This window comes from Cuculus canorus, chromosome 12 (genome assembly GCF_017976375.1).
Source record: "Cuculus canorus isolate bCucCan1 chromosome 12, bCucCan1.pri, whole genome shotgun sequence".
In the NCBI taxonomy this organism is placed as follows: Eukaryota; Metazoa; Chordata; class Aves; order Cuculiformes; family Cuculidae; genus Cuculus; species Cuculus canorus.
In genome coordinates, this window is record NC_071412.1 from 5,025,616 (window position 1) to 5,045,586 (window position 19,971).

At 39.7% G+C, this 19,971-nt stretch overlaps 1 protein-coding gene across 2 annotated transcripts in view; it reads right to left on the reverse strand.

The window, feature by feature from the left end:
- FBN1 (fibrillin 1) overlaps positions 1-19,971 on the reverse strand; it is a 158,949-nt gene that overhangs the window by 59,463 nt on the left and 79,515 nt on the right. For both annotated transcript variants that reach the window (XM_054077541.1, XM_054077542.1), the window contains exons 15-23: positions 17,773-17,895; positions 12,760-12,882; positions 10,619-10,771; positions 8,561-8,614; positions 7,530-7,655; positions 4,261-4,386; positions 3,489-3,608; positions 1,699-1,836; positions 541-591 (exon numbers count right to left, since the gene is read on the reverse strand). In XM_054077541.1, coding sequence (XP_053933516.1) covers positions 541-591; positions 1,699-1,836; positions 3,489-3,608; positions 4,261-4,386; positions 7,530-7,655; positions 8,561-8,614; positions 10,619-10,771; positions 12,760-12,882; positions 17,773-17,895 — 1,014 coding nt within the window. The remainder of the gene's footprint in view (positions 1-540; positions 592-1,698; positions 1,837-3,488; positions 3,609-4,260; positions 4,387-7,529; positions 7,656-8,560; positions 8,615-10,618; positions 10,772-12,759; positions 12,883-17,772; positions 17,896-19,971) is intronic.

Genomic DNA, 19,971 nt, shown 5'->3' on the forward strand with positions numbered 1-19,971 from the left:
ACCATTTCTTTAACCAAAATTTAACTGTGTCCTGATGCTTTTTTTTTTTTTTTTTTAAAGAAGACAATGAAACTATGCTTTGGAACGTGTCTGATTTCATATAATGTCGCATGGAAGACAGCCAAGTTAAGAAAAAAAAAACTTTCATGTGAAATATAGTCTTCAAACCTTCTTCTTCTAAAGCATATTAATGGTTTGTCATACTACTGTATCAATAACACCATGTTTTACAACACATATAGGATGCATATTTTGCCCAAATAGGTTACTTGGTTAACAGTATTTGAAGAGAGAGAACCATCTCCTTATGATGGAAGACACTATATTTGCAAGTGTGTACTTTGATATAAACTGTGAGTATGTAGGAATGTTAAACAAACTGAAACCAAATTCATCCCTGACACAACTCCGATGAAGTCAATGGAACTACACGAGGTAAGAATTTGGCACGGTGTTCCTCTACGCTAAATTAACCACTTAAATCAAAACACTGGCATTTTTCTTTCAAGCTCTGATTTATGTTAAGGCAACAATAAATACCTTCACACAATGTTCCTCTTATTCTTGAATATCCCCTTTGACATATTGGGTCTGTAAAACAAACAGAAGTGAGCTTTTAGAATGCTGTAATCTAAAACTCACCATTAACTTATTGTGCAAAACTGATCATGTGAAATACAACCTAGAGCTTATGGCTATGAGAAGTCTGAGTGCTTAATATCTCAGTATTTTCTGAAATAATAAAGAGATAAGACGGGGCAACTACATAAACTACATAGAGTATCAGCCATTATCCTTCTTTGCTTCCCACGTGTCTTAGCTAGCTAGCCCAAAAGTGGTTATAGGATTCTTGCTTCACTCAAAACAATTAATTCATTTAACCTGATCACAGCACATTACAGCCATATTTACCATGGATGAATGAGGATGAATTCTGCTAAGATATACAGGGTGAATTTATCTAAAGATTTGAGCAAACTAGCAGCTTTCAGCATACAGAAATAACAACCCACGCACATTTCTGCATTCATCAGCTCATCTCTTGAGTTCCCAACTCATCCCACAGTTCAGTCTAATTATCAAGTGAATACGCAGAGACCTCAACCCATTTCTTGGTCAACTGTATGATTTTCTATGCCACCAGTTCATCTACAGAGTATAATATCAAGGGCTACTCCCTCTCCTTCCTCCCTTACCACACCAAAGATCCAGTTGTTACGAACATTTTCTTGGGAGCTCTGGGGAATATGCATCTATTGCTACATCATTAGGAACTCAAAATCACTCATCATGACAAACCACGCTAAAGAAAAGCTGCAAGTTACAGATTGTAGGTGTGGTCCCTTCTCTTCAGAATTGAAACTTGTAAAATATTTACTATAAAGTCAAAAGTTAGACTCCTCTACAGCTTCTTCTATATAGTTTCTTATATGTATAGATCTTCATATATATATGTATCTTCTTATATGTATTTCTATATATCTTTTTATATGGCTACTTCTTCTATAACTACATATGATACGCGCTACCTCTCAAATATTGACTTCTCTTTTTCAGACTGAATAAGGAATGAGCATTTGATAACAGAACAAGTAAAAGTTATTTGTCCAGCCTGTACTCAAATTATTACGACAATAATCTGGACCAACCACAGAACAGAAAAAATCCTAGATTCCTGAAAAAAACTAATTCTGTTACCTCGTTCACATGGTGTACACGGGCTTCCCCAAGCAGCACCCAGTGAGGAACAGCACTGGGACTTCAGAGTTGCTCCGTTGATATTTATTTCACATCTTCCGTTCACTATGTTCTGCCAACAGGTACCCTTAACAGTTTCTGTTTGGAAAAAAAACCCAATGTATTGTCATGCATATTGTTTAGAATTATATATTTGCAAACACACTTGAATTTAACCATGAAGAAGAATCATCCTTTCATTATAACTTACCACATCACATCTGAATTTATTGCAAAAGCTCTTAATTTATCCTTATCTATGCTGTACTACAGCCTGAAATCAGCCCAGCACAAAGTCCTTGCAAATCCTAGTTTATGTTCATTGACCTTAACAGAGAATACCTCAACACCATCAAGATCTGAGTCATTGTGTTTATTATGACTCAGACTAGAGGCACACGCAGAAGAATGAGATAGATAAGAACCTTTTCTAGATGTTCCATTAATCTATTAGATCCCCTACTCTGAATATCTGATCTTCTCATATAGGGAGTGGCAGGAGGTGGCTAAGGATCACACAGAGACACAGTTCCACAGTCTTCCTCACTGACTAGGCAACAGGTATAAATTAGTGTCCCTCCAGAATAGATAAGGGAAGAAATCACAAGTCCACAGAGCATATGAGTCACAGCACTGTCCATGGCTGCTCTTGAGCTGATCAGGACACAACTCAGACATGCTCCACCTCAAACAGAAAACTGGCCTTTCCAGAGAGCAGATCTTAACAAGAACACGTGCACTTCTCTTGCAGGAAGCATTAGTGGGTGAGCATAGTCCTGAAGAAGTAGTCTTAGCACTTCTATAATTGTTACAAAAAGATTTCATCTTTCTCAAATTTGACGCGGAGGCACATTATGCTCCCAAGTGCTGTCACACCTTATGTATCTATAGTGATCGTAAAAACAAACACTTTCTTAACATTGTTTCTGTAACATTTTCCACTAAATTTATCTGCACAAGTTATTTCAAAATATTTTCTAAGCTGTTTGTATGTTACTGGACATTCACAGAATCACAGAATCACTAGGTTGGAAAAGGCCTCCAGGATCATCGAGTCCAACCATTCCTATCTGCCACTAAACCGTGTCCCTGAGCACTTTGTCTACCCATCTTTTAAATCCCTCCAGGGATGGGGACTCCACCCCCTCCCTGGACAGCCTCTGCCAGTGCCCAATGACCCTTTCTGTGAAGAATTTTTTTCCTGATATCCAGCCTGACCCTCCCCTGGCGGAGCTTGAGGCCATTCCCCCTTGTCCTGTCCTCAGTCACTTGGGAGAAGAGCCCAGCTGCCTCCTCTCCACAACCTCCTTTCAGGTAGTTGCAGAGAGCAATAAGGTCTCCCTTCAGCCTCCTCTTCTCCAGGCTGAACAACCCCAGCTCTCTCAGCCGCTCCTCGTAACACTTGTTCTCCAGCCCCTCACCAGCTTCGTTGCTCTTCTCTGGACACACTCCAGAGCCTCAACATCCTTCTTGTGGAGAGGGGCCCAGAACTGAACACAGCACTCAAGGTGCGGTCTCACCAGTGCCGAGTACAGAGGGAGAATCCCCTCCCTGGCCCTGCTGGTCACACCGTTTCTGATCCAAGCCAAGATGCCATTGGCCTTCTTGGCCCCCTGGGCACACTGCTGGCTCATGTTCCGTCGCTGTCAACCAACACCCCCAGGTCCTTCTCCTCCGTGCAGCTTTCCAGCCACTCTTCCCCCAGTCTGTAGCATTGCAACCAGCAAACATAAAATCTTCAGAATAAATACCTATGCAGATGGTTTTGGTTGTATCCAAAGTACTTTCAGGAGAACATTCGCAAACAAAAGAGCCTGCTGTGTTTTTGCACACCCCATTAACGCAGGGGTTAGATTCGCACTCGTCAATATCTAGAAGAGAAACACACTGCAGTTAGTGCCAGGAAGAGTTAAGAAAAATACATACGGTCTTTTTCAGCTTAGAAAAAATGGAAGAAGCTTTCCTCATGACCAGTTTTCCTGATACTCTGTTTTTCTGTTATGAAACTCTTCACAATAAACTAAGGATGCACGTGTCCTAAAGACACACTAACACACTAAATCATTAAACTTTGAAGTAGCATCTCGTTTTGCAGTGATATCCAGCTACTGCCCTGCTTTGTGGTGATGGACTGTGTTGTTTAAATGACCTGATACACACTCTGTCTGTGGCTCAAAACTGGTTCAAACTAGGACCCATCTGGCCCTGTTCTCCAGACAAGATACCAGATTTGTAAAACTCGGTTCTTCTCAAGTTTTTCTCACTCTTGGCACGCTGTGGATCCACTGATAGTAGTCATTAAGGAGAGTGCTAATAGAGACCTCCTACAGGTTATTCCATGAGGTTATCTAAGGGTTTCATTTTGGCCTTATCTCTCCACATTCCCATACTTGCCCATATAATTTCTTTATGATTTTTTAGCTCTACACATTATATCCTCATCAAGGTTCAAAGTATTTCTGGCACAATCTGAAAGCAATCCAAATAAATCAAACTAGAATAAAATGGAGTTTTACCAATTACCTTCACACGTCTTTAGGTCAGGAGTGTATACAAATCCTTTCGGACAAGTGCAGGTGAAGCTTCCAGGGGTATTTCTGCATTGCCCATTGTCACAAAGCAGCATGTTCAGTGCACATTCATCAATGTCTACAATGAAAATCAAGAACATTTTAAGAAAGAAGGTATTTCTGCAGTAAAGCCATGACAGAATCTACTTCCCAGCAGCCACATTTCATTACAATTTGTGTATGTGAAGAGGAGACAAATAGGGGGAGAGAGAAAGAGAGAGAATACGCACACACATGACTTGCAGTGTTATTCAAAGACACTAAAAAGATTTCTAGATTCTTTTGAGATTCGGAATTATTTAAAATAGAAATGACCATTCCAAAGAAACTTACACTGAAAATCCCACTTACTGCACCTTCCTTCTTTATGAAAACTATCATTAAAATAATGGAATCAATAATTATTATATGAATGCAAAACACAAATATTACCTAGAGAAAAAATAAAATGTTTGATTTTGTTTTTTAAATAGGGAAAAATCAAAAGAAAAAAACCCTTTCTCTGTATATTTTTGTTGACTTTTTTCCTGAGCTTTATTTTTTAGCAGGCTGCAATGCTTTTATAAGAGCTCATACCTCATTTCTACACATACTCCTAATATGTGACTGCCACACCATCATGGTTCAAAACAAAGCTGGGAATCACAGTTTCGTTTTGCCTGTACCGTGGAACAGGTCTATGCAGTCTCTAATTCCCTGCACAGAAGCCCCCACAGTCATGAAAGAAATGAGGAGATGATTGGTTTGGAAAATTTTGCTGGTCATCTTGGTCTTTAAATCACCATTTTTTCCAAGCTGGCTCTGACTGTCATAGATGTTAAGGTTAACAACGCCAATGTGAGTCTACACTTGCTTCAGAGGTGAAAAATTTAAATAGAAATGCTAGTGCTGAATTTCAAGAGCCCTTAGGAAATCTTTGGAAGAGATCATCAGAGAGAAGTTGCAAGAAGGTGGCAACGGGCCATGAATGGCAGGTGAAGACCAAGAGAGACCCCGAGAGCAGACAGGAAGGATTGCCTAAGTTAGACAGGGCTCAGAGAGTGTTGAGAGAAGTTGGGAAGACTCAGAGGGCCAACGGAGCAGCTGGGAACAGCAAAAGTGCTAGGGAAAAGCAGGAGATTTGCAGAATAAAACAGACCATGTGGGAAGCTTCACAGGAGTTCAAAAAAATTGAGAGAGGGCCAGGTGGAACATTATGGAAGAATGGGAAACAGCTGTGATGGAGCATGGATGTGGGCCACAACAGGGTGGGCTGGGGAACAGCTGGAAAACTCACAGATGGATGAGGAGAAGAGAAGGGATGCCATAAGCTAAGGGCAGACGCTGCAATGGGACACAGATAATTAAAGCCAAAGAAACAAATGGGAAAATGGGATGAATTACAGCATGATTTTATCAAGGATAGATCAACTCTTATTTTTTTAAGAATAAGATAGTGGATAGTTTAGTCTGAGATAACACAGATGACTTAAGCTATTTAGGTTTAAGTAGAGAATACGGAACCCAAATAAAATTATTATGTAAGCTGGAGATAACAGGAAGGAATTAAAGTACTTTAAGGTTGTTCCAGAGCTGGCTGAAGGAAAGATTACAGTAGGGTATATTAAACAGGGGAGTAATCATGATGGTGAGAGGATATTAGCAATGCATTTCAGGGATCAGACTTGGGACTGGTCCTATAAAATATTCATTGTTGTGTAGAAATAAAAAGTGAATGGGATCAAAAACTGTGGACAACACTAAGCTGGAAGTTATTACTTCATGCAAGACTAAATTAATCTTGACAATGTGAATGAGAGAAATAAGATGAAATATAATCACCCAAGTTCAAAGCCTTGCAATTAGGGACCAATAACATGCTATAAACCAGAACTCATCAGTTAAAGGCCATTGAGAAAACTCGGGATGTAATTCCCGGTTAGAGTTTGACTTTGATCCCGAAGTATAACATGTATGTGGGCAAAGACTAATGCACTCTAGAACCAGTTTAGGCAGGATATTTGTAGGGGGGATGGAGACTTGCTGGCACCACAATACGAGGCACTGGTTAGACTTCATCAGAACACTGCAGATTGGTCAGATCAGTTGTGTTCAGAAGGCAGCAGCCTCTGCTTTTATGAAGACTGAGAGTGTGGATTTAGATAGTTTAGCCAGCAGAAACTGAGAAAGGATATGATGATTCTTTATAAATACTTTGGGGATAAGTGCTGACATGATGCTACGTCAAAGCATAATATTAGTACAGCATCAACCAGTAATAAAATAGTCACAAATAAATTTTAATGGGAATCCAGAAGAAATTTCTAATCAGTTGTGCAAAGGAGGTCTGGGACAATGTATCAATGCAGGAGTGGAATAAAGGAATCTAAAAAGATGTAAGTTATGGGCTTTCGATAGGACTGTGTAATGGAAGAGGAAAATTGCCAGAATTAAAACTTGTAACAGGAGTCCGCAGGCATCTGATGGCTTTTTTCCACATCCCAGATAGTGTGAGGAGGAACTAGACCGCTACTTATTTGAATTCTTTTTACCCCATGCCATGGTGCTTCCACTGGTCACCTTTATGGAGCAAGAATAACTTATTTCACCTTTTCTGTGATGAAGAATTTGGCTTTAGATTTTTTTTCACTTGTACAGCACAGGAAATCAGCCCTAGCTAGAGACACCATGCCATTGGATTCTGCTGCTGCTTCCAATAAATTTTCCTGTGTCTGGACGGTACATGCAACACAGTTAAGCCAATAGCCCTGTCTGAAAGTTGAAAAGTCAGAGTTGGGAGAAACTATCTAAGCCTTCTGTAGCATATGGGATGCTTATCTTCTTACAATCACTTGGGAGTTTTACTTAAATCCCTTGGATGCACGTAGCACACTGATGATCCTAGATCCCTCCTGTGGTGAACTGCACCTGCAAGATCTGCCTTCTTTCAATTTTGAGGAACATTGGTACTGAAAAGTGCATGTTCAGTGGACTTAACTGAACTGGATGTTTATTGCTTGGTTGTCAGTGATCTGAATCACTTATGGCAACGGTCCTTTTACAGCCCCACAGTTGAGGCTTTTATAGGCGTTGCAAAGTACTGAAATGAAAACAAGAATTCAGCAGAAACATCCAGAAATATCAGAAGAGCACCTAGTGGATCTGATGAAACACTGAAAAAATAGGTGAAGGAGGATAAAAACAAGCACCAAGCTTCAAAATGAAAAATGGGAGGTTTCATACCGATGCAGTTTTTCCCAGTTGAATCCACTTCATATCCAGCGTCACATAAACATTTGTATGTTCCATGCAGGTTCTCACACCTTCCATTAGGACAGAGATCAGTATCCAGTAAGCACTCGTTAATATCTACGTAAAGGTAGGAAAAGAACAACAAACCAACAAAAATGAAAACCCAAAGTCAGTCGTTGATAGGTTGTGGAGGGTAATTCCCCAAACTAGAAAAAAATATAATTTCAGTATCACTAACATTGGCTCCTCTGTATTTCTGATGAGGGAATTAACACCTAAATAGTCACATTCTAAAAAAAAAGCATCCCTTTCACACTGATTTAGGACCATCTCTAGCCCACAGATATTTAAGAGACTTGGAATTGTAGTTAAGAACTCGGATATTAAACTGGGGTCTTATATTTATAGATGCACATGTACTAACACCCTTCCTGATTCATAGCATTTCCAGAGGGCATCACTCTCCAAAGCATGGTCATCCCCACCCTTTCTAAATGTTCTTCCCTCTGTGTTGCTGGCAAATCTACTAGGGAGCACTGACTGACAGAGTTTGGACTTTTACAGTTCTCAACTACAAAGCTTTCATTGTAATCATTTGCTCCTTTTTGGTAATTAACCAAACTACCAGCCTGGCCTTTCTGACAGGTGAAAACATGTGAGGAAGCTCAGTGTTCAACATGACTGAAATCATCCTGAAGAATAAAGCCAAAACGTGCAACTACGACACACACATGATTTCTAAGTCATAGAGCCAATAACAATTCTCACAAGTTTGCCATTATTCCATAACAGCACTCACATACATTCCATGGCATAAAACACAGAGAGCGCACCGGTGACATGACATGCTCCACTCATTTCATCCTAAATTATTCAAATGTATTGCAAACAGCCATTTGAATAAACCTTCCTCGCAGTCTTTTCTGCCATCATCCACACCAACAAGTCTAACAAATCGAGGATATCAAGGTAACACTCTTAGCCAGAACTCCTTTAGAACGAATCACATGAGGTGATCTTACCATTTCCTCCCGCAGTCATGCCAGTTCCACTGCTGCACAGAGCCTGATATTCAGCTGGAAAAATATTAAAATACTTACTGGAATAATCTTTCTTAGCTCACTGCTTTCAGCATCATTTACAATTAATTATTCACATGACATAACACGCCTTTCAATTATTCTAAAAACATTAATAGCTTCACAGTGTTCTGAACCGGTGAAACGTTTTAACAGATTCAGGGTCTGCATCTGCTCACGAAGATGGATGAACAAAAGCTTCGCATGGTGAACTGAGGCATTTAGTAAGAGACATAAACTTCATGCTGACCCTCCTACGCAAATAAACCATAAAATATTCACAGCAAGATTCTCCAGAACTCCTATGTCCAAGCCCTTGCTTAAGGTGCACATTCAGAATGACCAGGAAACAGAAAAAGTTTTCCTATAAATCTATCCCATATTTATACAGCAGGACTGTCTTCAGGAGTTCATAGCACATGAAGGATCTCTTATCCTTGAAAAAAACTAATTAAAATATGTATCAAAGTATCTCAAATATCTCAATTACCACTGGGTTCAAGTTCGTTTGAATTCAGAACAATTAACAGAATAAACTAACAATCAGATCAGGATTAATTGTCGTCATGGAAGTCAGCATTTTCCAATAAATTTGTACTTTAATTACAGCCCAAATAACTACACTGCTAAACTAAATAAATATTAAAAATATTTATGGAATTAGCTGTCTTTTCTTTAAGGAAAATGCCATGCAACGCATCTTCCCAATATTATCATAACCAGAAGATTTATATGTACCTTGCTCGAATCACTGTATGTGAAAGCAAACCTGCTTTGGACACGCATCAGAAAAACTTGCAGTCTAGAATAGCACGAACTTCTGCAAAGAGCCTCCAAGGAGCACAAAGAGACAAACGTCTTCCTTTCAGGATTTTTTTTTTAGTCTATCCGATACATTGCTCCTCTCGAAGAAATCTTCGTCTTCCCTCCCCTACTCAAAGCCCCACTAAATGTTACACTTCACCCTATACGAGACGGCATTTTTTTAACAGTTTGAAGAGGTGGGCAAAATTACACAGGAAAAAATAGCTTCCACATACGTACATGCTCTACTAAAGTAATTTAAATATGAAACAGAAGTCAATGATATGGAGTTCAACGTTTACAAAAGATTTCAACTCTACAGTACAATAAGAAGACCCCATTGATATCAACAGGGACTGCTAATCTGGTAACGTTTCCTTGGTGTTTTGCTATTCTAAACAACACAAAAATGGGGGTCAGCAAGTTCCTGCTGAAGAGCTTACCTCAGCTCAACCAGTCTAGACGGTTTTTGTCACCCTAATGCTTTTCAGGAAGCTATCCGTTAAAACTGAGATTTTCCATAAAGATATCAGTTAGAACTGCACCCTGCAGTCAGTCACCTTCGCGAAACCATTGTCTCTTTTCTTACTGGCTTCACGACAAGGACTGTGTCAGCACAGTCTTCTTGGAAGAAGTGCTTTCCTAAAAGTAGATTGTGCCCATGAGAATGATTAGGATTGCTTTCTTGCCAAGGAGAAGTTATGTTCCAGACAACTTCGTTTGGTGGGGATTTCAGCAAGAGATTCAAGTATTCTCGACCAACTCAACTGGACGTTTGTTCCTGCTTTCACTATTCAAAGGCTACTTGCTGCGTAAACATTTGACTGATAGGTGTATATAAGGATTTGAACACATGAATTACTCAAGATGTTTCCATAAATAAGCTGAGGTCAAAATTATATTTTTTGTGATGCACATCTATCAAAATAGCTTGTTGCTTGAAAATCTGTTTTAATGCATGTAACAACTCTAGCGCCAGATATTGGCATGTACTGTTGCCTCAAAAAATTCTCTCCCGTGCTCTTCCAACATACTAATTAGCAAAGTCCTCAAAATATATAACATGCTATACAACAACTTAACCATCCTGATTTAAGGTGCAATGGTAACACAGAAGTGTATTTTACCTTTCTAAAAATAGTTTATCAACATAAAGCTTAGATTAGCACACGTACCAGACCAGTGAATACGGCGTACCTGAATTTTGCGCTGGGCAGGGCTGACAAGGCTCCCCAAAGGCATAGTCAGTACTGGCACAACAGCACTCTGATTTTGTAACTGCGCCGGTTAATGGTCTCACGCATTGTCCTCTCTTGTAGCCACCGTAGCATGTGCTTCGCATATGTGTATCTGAGAAAAGAAATCTCTCTTAATCCTGTCACAGTCAACCATTCAGCTATAAATTACAAGTATTAAATCTATCCTGGGTGTCATAAACACTGTAAAATAGCTGTCAAAACAAAACATCTTTCACCATTTCCCTACAGTCTTCACCACCTATAACCTCACTCTACTTGGGACAGGAAATTCTTCTTCCGCATGTCCTAAGAGTTCAGACATACACTGCCTCATTTAATGCATTAAACTACTAGAGGAACAACCAATATTTAACCTCGAACTAGCAAGAAACCATGGGGAAAAGGGACAAAGTCTCTGCCATGTGACAGGGTCATTATTTACTTGTAACTTGACAGGCCCAGTGGCAGATCTCAAAGCTAGAACCAAGTAGACCTCAAAACTTCCAAAGAAAATCAGAACTGTTTACTTTATTCGCAGAGTTAAAGGTCTGATTTCATTTCAACAAGAAGTATTTTCTCTCCCTCTCTTGACCTTGTTAACTGTCTCTGATTCAACAAGGCTAAAATCACCACTGGTGCAACACTCTGGATTACAGCCACACTAAAAGTTTTGTTTTCATTTTATGCCTGAAAAAAAGGCAGAATGAGAGAAGAACTTGCATCGGGAGATCACAAAATATGCTGTCATAAAAATCTTTGCTTGTAAAAAACAAAAAGTCAGTAATGACACTCCAGTGGTAAGATATAAAATACTTATCTTTTCAGGTTCAGGGGTGACATTGCTCACTTTTTACAAACTGGCTCTCAGACACATGACAATTTTAAAATTAAACACCTCAAACATCTGTCAATCGTAGAGAGAAAGGCGTAAGTGGGAAAATTATTATGTCCCACTTTAAAAAGAGGTGAAAGAGTAATTAAATCTTTAAGCTTAGTGACAAATGAAGAACTTTACACTGAAAGAAATGGAGCAAGTTCTCACTTAATCAAAACTGACACAGCACTTCTCACCTCCAACACCACTACACTGTACAGTCTACCTGACTTTGTGACTTGGCCCATACATTTTTTTATCTTTAAAGGCAAAGGAAAATTAAAAAAGAGCAGAGTGGGCTATTACAGTAAACACCCTGAGCTCTCGGTATACACTATAGCTGCCATCCACCAGTCCATGAACAACTGGTAAGTTGTACATTGCCCTAGTTTCAGCTGAGATACAATTAATCTGCTCCTCGTAAGTCTTGTGCTCCAGCCCCTTCATCGGCTTCGCTGCCCTTCTCTGCCCACGCCTCAGCACCTCAATGTCGTTCTTGTAGTGAGGGGTCCAAAACTGAACACAGCATTCGAGGTGTGGCCTCACCACTGTCAAGTATGGGGGAGAATCACTTCCCTGGTCCTGCTGGCCACACCATTTCTGATACAAGCCAGGATGCTATTGGCCTTCTTGACCATCGGAGCACGCTGCTGGCTCATATTCAGCTGACTGTTGACCAACACTCCCACGTCCTTTTCCACTGGGCAGCTTTCCAGCCATTCATTCACAAGCCTTTAGTGTTTCACGGCATTGTTCTGGCACAGGTGCAGGACCCTACACTTAGCCTTGCTGAACCTCATACGGTTGGCCTGGACCCACTGATCTAACCTGTCCAGACCCCTCTGTAGAGCCTTCCTTGCCTCAATTGGATCAATACTCCTACTTAACTTGGTGCCACCTGAAAACTCAACGAGGGGACACTCGACCCCCTGGTCCAGGACTGGTGATAAATGATTAAGTGGTTTGGTGAGCACTTCCATCAGTTACTTCAGTATTTTGAGTTGAATCTCACGGGGCCCCCTGGAGTTATATGTATTTAAGTGGTGTAGCAGGGTCACTAATCATTTCACCTGGGATTATGGGGTCACCATTCTGTTCCCCACCCCTGTTTTCCAGCTTGGGGGGCTGAGTATCCAGAGATCAAGTGGTCTTACTATTAAAGACTGAGGGAAAAAAGGCATTAACAGTGGTTAATTCTGATTCGCCATACATTAAGCTTGTCTTACCAACACACACACGTCCGTCCAGTCCCACTGCAAGGCCAGGGAAGCATTCACATCTGAAAGAGCCATCAGTGTTCACACAGCGTCCGTTCATGCATATTCCAGCTGTCTCACACTCATCGATGTCTGTTGGAGAACAGGATGAGCTTTATTAGCAATTAAATTAAATTGTGTTCAATGACTGGCTGAAACTTGCATTTATGCAGCTTATTTGCAATGTATCCTATAGAAAAAAAACAAGTGTAAATGGAAACTAGTTCAAGTAAAGGTTTTATTAGGAATAATTACTAAATCATCCTGTGAAATGGAAGAAGAAAACACAAAATTCAGGACAAACAGAACAAAATAATTTCTCTTTCCTTGGAGAATGAAAATGGACTACATTTTCCTAAGTAGTTCCCAAGAGGTACATATTCCAATTTAAGGGTCATTCAGCCAAAAACATAACCAGAGAAAGGAGGAAACCGTGACTGCTAAGACAAAGGACTTGTGTGGTGTAAAACAGGGCATTCCCTTTCTGTTTTAAGAGTTAGTTTATGCTGTACAAAGTCAGTCCAGATAGCAAACTGAATCTTTGAAACCACCCTCCCCGAGATACCTTCACAGGGCCACCAAAGAATTTCCCTTCCTCCTGCTTCGAGTTCAGTTTTTGGAAGTACATCCGAATATCCACAGTCAGACCCTGCCCCCACGCAGTGTCTCTCTAGTGATCTGCATGACAATTGGGTTTTCCTATCAGATGCTCATTACAGCCCATTTTATAAACTTTCAATGGACAGACTGTACTCCAGCCTTGAAAGGAATTTGTTAATGATTTGAGCCTTGAGCAATTGCAGAGCACAAGCTACCATCTTTGCCCAACAATAGTACATTGAACAATAAGGCCCTTAGGAATGAAACGCAAGAACGAAGCCTTATAATATTATACTATCACAAAGGGTTGTCAAATTAGTAAAAAATTATATAGGCTGCCTATCCTGTTAACAGTAAAACCATTCTCTAGACAGAGAGAGCATGCCACTATTTTATAAGTGATTAAGAAAAGGAGTGCCTAAAATACTGTTTGGAAGTATGTATAACCTTTATGAAATAATCACTTCATAACAGCTCTCCATAATATATACAAGAGACAGCGTGTGTGACAATTTCCTTTTTTCTGACCTTAAAAGGGCAAATTGAGAGTGAAACACCTCTGTGTTTTACTTAGTTTGTGTTGTTTGGCATAAAACACGGCTTGCATGATCCAAGATTCCTTTTTCAAACTGCATTTTAAAATAGAAGTTAAGTACATGGGTTCAATTCATTTCTACTTCATCCTGCAATCTTTTGTTCTGTTTCAGAGAAATCTTAAATGCTTTTCCCACTTTAAATTTAGTCCTTACTCAGTGTAAGTAAACAGAGTTGGGAATACAAAATGTGCCCATACTGTTTAACAGTGTAAATAGCTATTTTGTCAGACAAAGCTAAACTTCAACAGGTACGAGTTCTCCTAAAAAAAAACCCCCCAAAATACTCCAAACACTTTCCTTTTTTAAGGTTAGTTATTGAAACGGAAAGTAAAGTTACATTTTTTTTTTCATTTCCCTGTAGTTAACTTTTTTAAAAGATTTTGTAAGCTAATAAGAGCTGAAATGTGAAATCCATTTTCTTTTGCACCAATTTATGAATATATTGAAAATACTGTTATAGATGTTTTATAGCATGGTAAAGTGGGTCACTTAGAATTGCACAGATAGCTGAAAATGTTGGTCCAAAAAAAGAGGGAGTAAAATGCCTTTGCTTTTACCAAGGTTGAGATTTTGCCCAGTAAATCAACTGCACATACAGGCATAGAGTCCAAATTTCTAATCTTGACAAGGCTCTGCTGTCTTTTGTGGCAAAAGTCGTCATTTGGAGAACTACAAAAATACTCACCTTTCTAACTTTTGCCAGAATTCCTCAACCTGGTCCTGGAAAACCACCTGATGAACTCATTCTCCATATCCAATGAATTTGTAAATTTTCTGCTTAGCTGCTCAGCGGTGCCAGCTGGGTACACTGAGTCCTCTAATTTTAACCAGGAAAAATTTACTCAGACTACTAAACTGCTGCTTTCAGTTGCCTTGCAATAGCTTTCAATTTGGGGAATTCCTGTCTGGTCTAAATATGAAGCAAAATGTATGGACCAGAAATCACACTTTAAGCCCCTGCCTGCCTGATGGAAGTATTTCTGAAAAATCATTAGCGAATCATCAGCAGAAGAAGCTAATGGTAAATAAGTTCAGCATGTCTTGCATTACGGGGAATACACAAGACTATGGTGTAACATTCTTTTTTGGCATGTTACTTCATAAAGCCTGAGTGGAATATTTTACCAGACAGCCAAGCATATGCCCTGTACTTACATTGAAATTCCAGTTCTTCAGAAGTAAGTGTCGTTTACAGTACCCCCAACTTTGGGCTAGAAATTCTTCTTCATCAAAATTCAGTTTATGTGCATCAAATGAGGTTTATAAGACCAATATGTTGCAAACTGCAATTTTTATACAGCTTTGTGGATCCTCGAATGAGTTTGGCAAAGACGCATGTTCAACTTCCTATCAAAACTGCTCGGGCAGGTAGTCAATTTGCTACAGAAATGTCAGTTTGTGCATACGCACATTCCCAATATGCCTGAGCACTAACTGCACACGCAACCGTGAGCATAAGAGTTTACGCTTGCGTAAGTTCAACGCATTCACTTCACAAATAAATTCAGGCTATGCAGTGCAAACAAAGAGTGTTTCAAAGACTGACTGTTCTGTAGGACAGAAGCTATTTACTATGTACATGTGGCGCGCATAGAAAAGACTCAATAAAGATAAACATTAAAATGTACAGGAAAGGACATTATTAAAGATCAGTGTTTTAAACTTTTAATAACGTGACTAGAGACATTTACCAGAGAGTTGTGCTCTCTCTAGCCACTACATTCCTGGGAATTATTTCATGATACTTCTGGCAAGTGGAAGAAAGGAGACAAATATGAAGTTGGGGAAAAAAGTGTAATTTGGGTGTCAAGGTCTCAAAATGTGGTTTGATTTTGACCCAATAGCAATTTTAACACATAATGAATGTTTGCATGCTTATTCATAGAGAACAAGGCTTACTGTAAGTGTTGAAAAGCAGTGGGAGAAATCCTTCACTTTACCGTAAGATCTGTTTCAACCTTCAGTAGACATCAGTTGATTTGCCTGCAGTTTTGGATAATTTTCAAACATTCTCTCTTTGATGCACAGAAGTAACATTTCTCTAGGGCCAGAAACCCCTTTCTGGCTGTATCCATACTCATATTTAGCCAGGAGGCACATAACAGAGGCTACGGAGTCGAGTATCACTGTTTTTTCAGTAGTCTGAAGCAATTTACAGGCGATCTTCTTGGAAAGCATTTCAGTGCACACACTAATGTGAAAAAAAACCAAAAAAACCAAAAAAATCCCCCCCACAAAAAAGAAAGAAATACCAGAAGATGCTTAAGGCAAAAATCAAGACAACCATTTGGGCTGAGCTTGCGCCAGTGTGTCACATTCCTGATAATGACACAGGAGCCTTAGGAACATGATCGGCTGAGGTGTCAAGGCCTGATGGGCATCCATTGCTTCCCTGTCAAGTCTGAGATGAAGTCTCATTGCTGTCCCACACACAGACCAGCTAGAAAACAAGTTTTGGAAAAGCACATATCTACCACATACACCTACCGCTTGGAAAATAGCTAAGAATGGAAATAAAGCTGATTGCTCTAAGTGTGTGAAGGCTGCAGCCAACACAGCAGGTAGTGTTAAGGCAAGGAGACACTTGTGTGGATATGCACATTTGTTCATTTGAGAAACTAAAGAACAATCCACTCTCCCAATGAAAAAAAGGCTGTTACAAAGCAAGAATGGGGTCATCTCTCATTAGGAAGACACGGTACCCCCACCTGAAGGCTGCATAGCAGTGCCCTGCTGCAAAAGCTACCAAACGCAAAAGAAGTTCAGGATATTTTACTGGATTTATTGGCCTGGTTTGGATTTGAGAGTCTAGATCACCATGAACTTCAGGCCTGAGATTGGTACAGCGTTCAAGAAGCAACAGGATCCTAATTAATTCACCTTCCATGTCAGTAACTCTCAAAACCAAATTATTTATTCAAACGTTTACTTTTATTATTTGGTCCACAACAAGATGCTGCTGTGTAATCCAGCATGACTTCTCTTAAAATTTGCCAAACTGTAAGCAAGCACTTCTGCTGCCTTCATTCCAAGAGTTAAGAGATTTTAAATTTTTCAAAAGAAAAATTCTAAGTAACTTGGCCCAGCATTTGTTTATTCCTTATTTCAACTTCTGCTTTGGCCTATAAAACTTGTTGAAACATGAAGATTTATACACACAAAACGTCCAGTTCCTGACGAGACTGAACGGAAACTCTGATGACATAACTAGCAACCAGAACGCTGCAGTGTCTCCCACAGGGGGTATTGCTGAGCTAGTGCTGCAAATTGAAAAGACAACATTGCTGTAGTGCGCACGACTGTCTCTTGGTAACACAGGGTGCTGGGCATTCCTTGGAGGTGCTATATTGACTAGGAACACCCAGACAGGAATGGGGGTAAGACCCAAAGAAAGCAACGAGCCAAGATGTTTGGGTGGCCAAAGGCAGAAAACTTGAAAAGGCCAAACACAAAAAGTGAGATATACTGGAGCCAAACTGCTGAAGACCACATAGGCAAAAAAAAAAATAAAAATAAATGGAGTTTAACTAGGTCAGATCACACAGTTCTTGATCAAAGAATATTTTCCACTGGCTGGTTAGGGCAGTTGCTCAACACTGTGGAGAAGACTGAGTACTGTTTTGCACAATGACAAATCATTCTAGTTGATTAAGCAAGCATATCTGATGAGAACTCTGCCCAACATTTCTTGTCCCCATGGATCGCTGGAAGGAAATAAGGCAATTCTTGAAGTTGCCAGAGGGACATGACTCACAAGCTCTGGGAACCTGTAATCTATTGTACCTACCTCTGCAATAGCGTCCATCAGATGCTAACTGGAACCCTGGTTTACAAATGCATTTAAAACTGCCATCTTCATTGATGCACATCCCGTTGAGGCACATGTTCCTTATGCTGCATTCATCCATATCTGAAAATGTACACAATAGATGTAATGCTCATAATGTTTAAGGAAAAGGACTCTTACTAGTTACATCCAAAAGACAAACATAAATTTCTGTATTAGTTGTTAGAGTTATAGGATAATCAGAAACATAGAACGGGACATACTGCAATGACCTTTTTTTGTTTTCACAATGAATCATTGACACAGAAAGCTACGTATCCAAAAAGAGCAAAGAATGAAAAATAGGTGAGAAACTGGACAGCTTAAGAACTGCCAGTTGATAAAAACCCTTACAAAGTGAGAATCATCTGTAATTGAGGAGGATTTGCAATCTTGATGTAAGCAGGAGCCAGGTTAGAAGCAGTCTCCCATTTGGAATGGAAAACACAATTTTATGTCACTCAGAACACCTGACGGGAGGAGTGGGCATTTGTGAAAACTTTCGTAACCTCCATTGGATAAGTCTAAGATTTATGATGTGGGGGACTTACTAGCACTGTGCTGAAGTGTGCGTTCTGTGGGCACTTCCATCATCAACGTTCATTTAAGATAAAACCTACCTCTTTCCTGAATTCTGTGGGACAGCACACATTGGAGGGTACTTATTAATCATAGCTTCAGATGAGCACTATTCACCCTCCGATCTAGTGGCGTAGCATGAAGGATTCGACTAGGAAAAGGTGGAGGTCCCAGACACTGCTTTTCTGAACCCTGCACAGTTACTCACACAAAAAAAAAACCCAACCAAAGTGGGGGGAGGGGGCAAGTACAGAGAATTCTACACTTCTACACCTGATTTAAGTAAGTTCTCGTATCGTCTTAGTCTTTATTTTATCGTGGAGCAAGTGACATCAGTTTTGGATGTTACATCCAAAAAGAATCAGCACTATTTACCATTTTCCTTTAAAGGACTACAGATAGTTACATTAAGTCATGGCACCGTGCCACGGTCTCTACTGATTAGTGTGTGTGTGCATATGTATTCCTAAGAACAAAGCTCAATGCATTACAATGCCAGCGATGAAACCGTTTCATAAGTGGATGCAACAGACATTCTGGCAACATATGCAATGGAATTAAAAATGTTTTACCAGACTGCCAATGTCCTGGTTCTTATTACTATTAACACATGGTATTTGGTGGGAAAGGAATAAATCAGAATCGAGTTTTTTTTTCCAAAATATATTCATTTCCAAGTGTATTTAGTCAATACAGTTCCATCATAAGATATATTTTAAAAGCAGCTTATAGTGCTAAACTGTATTTAAAAAAGAGTCAGGAAAAACAGAGTCTTAAAATGTCTGTCTCTACCAAGGATTAGCAGAATCACTACTAGCACATAAAATCACTGGATCATAATGACATTACAATATATTCAGAATTGTGCTTTTTCCTTAATATTGCAGCTGTCTTGGACAGCAATTACACTTCTAGACATGCTGTGTTTTCTTTTTACTTACAGGCTAAGTCAGACAAAAATAATTTATGATTTAAAAAAAAAAAATCATGTATCTATCCCAACCAGGAATTTTGGCATTAAGACTTTGAGCTGAATCACTGAGATAATATTCTGCCAAAAATGTTTCTAAGAACAGTGCTTGAAATTCCTTTAACGTATGAATAGATCATTGGGAACCCTCCCAAGGACCTTGGGAAGCATGATAAAGAGCATTCTTCTTTTTCCCCCCCTTTAGTAAAGGTCTGGGAGGTAGGAACACATCAATTATGTTTACAAATTTTTCTTAAAACAGTTTTTATGGGTCAGACCAGACTGCATCTACATAAAACACATTGCTAGTCACCCAGTAAGATTCCCACAAAGCATGCTGTTAAACACACTGTAAAAGCAGGCAGCATGTGACTCAAGCTCCGTTTTAAAACGTACCACTCCCATCAAAGAAACTGCATTTTGCGATAGTGGTATGTGCTAGTTCTCCTGCTGGACAGACATCCCGTTGAGGATTGCCAAGCCAAGGCTCCAGAACTGGCTGCAAAAGACAGTTTACTCGCCCTCTCAGATACAGCGAAAGGTATTTAGAAATTTGATTCCTTGTTCCTTTCCTTCCACCCCACCAGAGGGCCTTTTCTTTTTCATTGATG